This window comes from Buceros rhinoceros, unplaced genomic scaffold (assembly GCF_000710305.1).
Source record: "Buceros rhinoceros silvestris isolate BGI_N320 unplaced genomic scaffold, ASM71030v1 scaffold18093, whole genome shotgun sequence".
In the NCBI taxonomy this organism is placed as follows: domain Eukaryota; kingdom Metazoa; phylum Chordata; class Aves; order Bucerotiformes; family Bucerotidae; genus Buceros; species Buceros rhinoceros.
In genome coordinates, this window is record NW_010402028.1 from 33,584 (window position 1) to 39,541 (window position 5,958).

The 5,958-nt window shown below is 42.3% G+C and overlaps 1 protein-coding gene across 1 annotated transcript in view; it reads right to left on the reverse strand.

The window, feature by feature from the left end:
* Nucleotides 1–258: 258 nt before the first annotated feature.
* Nucleotides 259–5,958, reverse strand: part of LOC104490253 (mitochondrial amidoxime reducing component 2-like) — a 6,126-nt gene continuing 426 nt past the window's right edge. Inside the window, exons 2-6 of the mRNA XM_010132515.1 lie at nucleotides 2,929–3,091; nucleotides 1,698–1,838; nucleotides 1,057–1,118; nucleotides 903–974; nucleotides 259–388 (exon numbers count right to left, since the gene is read on the reverse strand). Coding sequence (XP_010130817.1) covers nucleotides 259–388; nucleotides 903–974; nucleotides 1,057–1,118; nucleotides 1,698–1,838; nucleotides 2,929–3,091 — 568 coding nt within the window. The remainder of the gene's footprint in view (nucleotides 389–902; nucleotides 975–1,056; nucleotides 1,119–1,697; nucleotides 1,839–2,928; nucleotides 3,092–5,958) is intronic.

Here is a 5,958-nt window from a genome sequence, read left to right on the forward strand (position 1 = left end):
ATTCTGTCTTGGATTAGATTTTCTTCTATTACAGCCTCCAGAAAAATCTAAAGATGTGGTAGCTACAGTCATGCTAGTAGATGACATGATCTGAAACGTCTGACACTTCAGAGCCTCAAAGACCCCCCTGTACCTTACAGAGGAACACAGCACAAAAAATATTCCAATGAATAAGAAAAAGTTATGCTGGTGACCACGTTCATGGGAAAAAGATTTGCATTATCGAAGTGAAAAGGCATCTTCTGATGGAAGTCTTTCTCATTGCTCGACCATCTTGTACACAGGGTCTCCAACTTGAATCGTTCCAGTTTTGTCGACAGCGAAGTATCTTCCAAAGAGAGGGCTGGATTTGTAAATGTGTCGCTCAGACGGATCACATAAGCGATAGCTGCAGAGAGAGAGCACTTCTTCAGAATCAGGGGTAGCAAAGTCAAAACACCAAAACTGGTGATGAAAAAATGGTGAGAGGCCATATGAATAGTTGTGCCCTGTTTTGGTCACCATACTAGACTAAAAACTAAATAAATATTAAGAGAAACAAGCAGTTCAAATGGAGAAAAAAAGGCACGATTCTATCCACACATCATGTATAACACACGTACAAGACTTTATAAAAAGAAATGCCAAAGTCGCAGTTAGACCTTTAAATAACTTAAATACCCGTCACCCCAGGTATTCACCATAGCATGAAAAGATGAAAGAGACAGGGAACGTAAATTTACAAGAAAGAAGAAAGAACTTCCTGAATTTTCTTACCATATAGAACTGCAGAAAGTAGAATGGAAGCCAATGTACACAGACCTTTACACTGCATTTTTATGTCCCACACAAACTTCAAACCACTTTTAAAACACTAGGGATCTAGCCTAAATCCACTCCCACAGCACCAGTATTTTTACAACCTTTTCAGTGTTTCAAGAGGCTCCTTCCTGTCCAGGACCCCAGTGTCTGGGTTAACAGTTGTTAAAATACACCTGCAATGACAGACAGCACCAAATCAATAACCACTTCTTATCGTAAATTTCTATACATAAAATAACGGTCTCCGATGTTTACCTGGCACAACACACTGTTCCTTTCATCTCCACATCGCCAATAAGAATGTCCTCCCAGGTGTCCTGAGGGAAGGTAAACATTACGCACAGGTTAGACATACCCACGTGCAACCGTTTTTCCAGGAGGGGGACAGTCACTCCTAGAAGCAGCAGTACCACTCCAGATGATCACCTTCACTTGCACCTTCAAAGAGGTGCAAGAAAGGACATTTTTAGGGGAAGTAAGTTTTCACTTCTCGTCTACACTAGCTTCCCACTGCAGTACCTCTTAGAAGACAACTTTAGGAACTTCTTACACTTGGGAAATTACCAGATCTATCCAGAGCAGTTTCTTTGGAAAAACAGCAACATGCCATAAGAACATGTAAATACACCACCATTAAATGGTAATAAATGGTAGCAAACCCACCACCACTTAAACACACTTCTTTTACCCTTTGCTAAGCTAAGTAAGCACTCACAGACCTGCCTCCTTCCTCACATCACTGATGTGAGCAGAAGCTGTATCTCTCTGGAATTCAGCTGATAAAAACACCCCCCAGAATAGCAGCTTTCCTCATCCTTGTACGCACCATCACACAAGGAAACTGAGTTCCAAAGAACCATAACCAAGCCTTCAAAAAGTTAACACAGTTATTTTACCTCCTCAAAAGCACTGCAATCTGTCACAAAAATATTTGGCCTGAAGTTGTGTATCTTAACTTTCTTCTCCAGCCTGGTATTTAAATCATCCATTGAAGCTTCTGAGATGATCAAGACCGGGCTACAGTCAGGATAGGCAACCTACATAAACAAACACAAACAAATCCTAAGGCTGCTGTAAGAGCACAGGAGGAAAGTTACCAAATGGCACAAGGGCAGTTATGTTGGAACCAGGGCCCACATATCAGCCTGACTGTTAGGCTGCTGCATTAAGGTTTTAATTTTCCTGGAAGCAGGTTCACGAGTAACACAACATGCCCTTTCCTATTTCAGTAACCACGGCAAGTTTAAATCGTTCAAGGTGTACAACTGAACTTCTCCTTACAGAATTAAGCCAAGCTATAAGCTACCACAACTTCCTACAAAATAGTACTGTAGGCACGCCCCAGACTTTCGCTCTAGATGAATAGAACCGAGTGTATCAGTAAAACACGTTATGTTTAAGTTATGAAAAGTACTTAAGGACCTGCTAAACTTACCTGGTTGACTATAAACAACTAACTGGATTTTTCTATATAATGAATCTATCTTACCACAACACCAGAGAGAATTTCACACACAGAATAGCAATACTAAATTGCAACTGCCCATTTGTCAGTCTGCATTTGCTTGGAAGTTGCCATTTTAGCAAAGAAAGCCAAAGAACAGTATTAATTTTGAAAAAAATTTGCATTTGCTTAAGAAGCTTAGACTCAGCAGGTACAGTTCAAACCATCTTCACCTGGGAGGGGGCCCACACTATAGAGCCCTGGGTTAAGCACTGTTCTATTAATCAAAATATAAGGCAACTCAACTCGTATCGGTACACTCCTAGGTCTAACATGGGATAGGGAACAGAAGGTTTTTATACAACACAGATTACTCCATCAAAACATCTTTAAGAACATAGCTTTTTTTTTTTCTGTTCACTGAGGCACGAAAGAAATGCAATTCTGCAATGTAGTCATTCCTCTTTAAATACCAGTATCAAGCTCTTTAGCTGTGAATGGTCAATAGCTTCAAATAAAGTATAATTAAGCAAGTCATCTCATCACAGAAATCTTGTTGTTTAAGTACATGACTACACAACTTGCTAAATAGGCTCAATCAGCAGTGATAGAACAGGCAGGTGTTGGTGGGTGGGGAAAAGGTTAAAAGAAGGTACTTCTGAGAAAAAAGAACATTCATTTACCTCATCTGTGGTTCGGAAAAGGTTCATTATGTCCTTTGACTTTCTTGGCACCATGGAAGGCTCAAAGTGCACCAGTCGATATGGCTCTGAATTCAGGAAAGTTGTGAGCCACTGGGCCACTTCATCTCCACAGTCCCTGCCTTGGATATCCAGTCCAAACACCCTGAAGGGTCACAGTCAGTGAGTTAACTGGAAAAGCAAAGGCTCAAGGACCTTTATTATTCAAAGGCAAACAACTTGTTTTAGTAGTAGTAGCAAGACACACCGAGCAAACCACCTGGACTATAACAAAAGGGATGCTGGTTTCTGAATTTGGCACAAATATCACTCCCAGAGTAAACTGTCCTTGTGGCCACTTTGTTTTGAAAGCTGAGTAACATGGACCTGGCCGAATGATACCACCTGATGAAAGAATGAGCCACGAAATAGCCTTTAGGTGCCCAGAGCTAACTCACATCAACGGCCAGTAACAAACCCACCTTTTTACCACACTTCCAAGCAAAAAAAGATCTACTTTTAATTTCAGAAAAACGAATGATAGTTTGAAAGGATGTGGTTAGTTCTTGTAATTGACATTAACAAACGTTATTAATTGTCCCTGACAGTTAAGGAATTTTCCTGCAGATTCCAGTGCTGTAAAAAATTAGCCAGAGTTGAGTAGAACTCTTAAAACTCAAAATTCAGTGTATAAAATAGCTCAGTATCTTAAAAGAGGTTAAAGTTTTATAATGGAAGCAAAGTCCATGGAGAGTAAAAAGCCACTGGAGACAGAATACAAACAAGTTTACACAAGGAACACTTTTCTGGCAAGCAAAGGTAAACTTCAACACAACCTTTCAGTAAACTGCAAGAGCAGTGGTGAACAGTTTTACTACTCTCTCCAAAAAAGCAATTTTGACCCAAATGTACTGCAGTTTCCTGTACCTCTGCAGTCATATTCTGGACGTCTTAAAGCAAGGAGATGCCCAGGCAGCTCACCTGAGCCCGAGCCCAGCTCCTAGGAGCCCTCCATTACTCCTCTCAGGGAGAGATGAATCAGTAGGATGCTGGCAGCAACATCCCAGATCCGTTTGTGGGGATCCCCGTATGAGCCCTGTGGCACAGGCTGGGATTAAACACCATTGTCGCACACCGCGTTCAACTGCCCTTCTCTTCCCTCCATTCCCTCAGTCCCTGCGAGCCTTCTGGTGGCAGGACAACAGAGGTGAGGGTCTTAAAGCTTCCAGCACTACTGTTTTCTACCCACAAAACAGATCTATCCTGAGTACTCGGTGGTACAGGGATAATGCAGTTGAAGTTTGCAACACATACTGACAGAGGCACACACGAAGAACACGAGGCTTCTTAACCAGAGGGCTACAGGGACCCTCTAAGTGCACACAAACAGAATCTGTGCCTACACAATGGCTTCAGTCAGTCCTGCGTTGACTCCCCCAAACACAGGATTTTTAGATATCCACGTAATATCTGCCTCTGGACTCATCAGCATTAAAGGTTGTTATTTGCACAGCCTTTTGCGGCCAGATGCACTACTGCATTGCCTCAGCTCCCAACCACCGGGCACGAGCCAGCGTCAGCCCAAAGGCACCGTGCTTGGAACAAACACAAGCCCGTGCAGAGGGCTGTGCTGGCAGAGCGCACTGCGCAGTAAGACGGCTGCTCCCACTCACAAGCTGGAAGGCAAGAATCTAGGAGCAAAAGCCACATCTTCGCTTGCCTGGATACAGTACTATTCCCAAACCTCTTTCTTAGGAATGGATGAATGAATGAGAAAGAATCAGCCCTCAGCTGACAAAGAGCACATTGTGTAAACACAGCAGGGTCATACTAAACCGCAAGATTCTGTCTGAAATGTTTTACCTACAGGTATTGCTAATTTCACATCCTGTGATGCCACCTACAATAACAGACAACTCAATAAATTTAAAGTCCATTTAATAAATCTAACTTTTGGTTATATGCATTCCCATATTCTAGCAATTTTAAAGCCAGAGAATGCAATAGTTTATCAGGGCGAAGAAAGAAAAAAAAAAAATGCAAAACCCAACAAACCCCAAGAGAACAAATTGATGAGATCTAAAATTGGAAAATTCAAGGTAAATTTTCATTGCTGAAATGTATTTAGTGTCTGTAAATGTTTTTCTAATGACACAACAAACTTTGGAAAAAGAACGTCTTGAAAACTGCATGTTTTTGTAGCGAATGCCCCACTGGCTAACCAACACGCATTACAGACAGGTTTTTAAAAGACTGGCCTATTTCTCCACGAGAAATGCTACCATTTGTAAGGTGCACCTGCCTTGCATAAACAGAGCTGCTGAGCTATACTGATCAAGGGTTTCCACGCTAAAAGCCAGCGAATGCAGCTCCCTTCCAGTCTTTCAGTTTTAATTACAGCAGCTCATACGTTAACCTTCTTTGCTATCCAAAGGAAAGACACTTATCAGTATCTTTGAAGGGGCTTAACGCCATTTGCAGTTACTAAAAAGTCTTACATATTGATATTTTAGCAGAGAAAGTGTTTCTGCTTCCCTCCGGCAATTTTCCAGCGTGGATTTCACCACGTGGGTAAAACAACAACTAGGCCTTCATTCATACAACAAAACTCCAGGCACGCAGCTAAATGACTGTGTTTGCAACCCGTCCACCTGCAACCCCTTCAAGGTAGCACCTGCAGGGAATGACCACAGGGTGAGCCTCGGGAAACCAAGTTTTTAATGTAGGCACTTCAGTTAAGTGCCTACGGAGAGGGTGAGGGAACCTAAACTCCAACATCTCACCAATTCCAAACGGCCAGCGTGTACCCAAAAATGCTGATGAATACACTAGCGGCGACCAAGAAATAACAATACGCGTGACAATTTCTCTGGGCAACCCATTCCAGTATTTCACCACCCTTGTAAAAAAGTTCTTCCTTATGCCTAATCTAAACCTACCCTCGTTTAATTTAAAACAACTGCCCCTTGTCCTGTCAGTACAGGCTGGTCTGAGGTCTCTCTCTGTCACGCAGATGGGGAGACACGCCCGCCA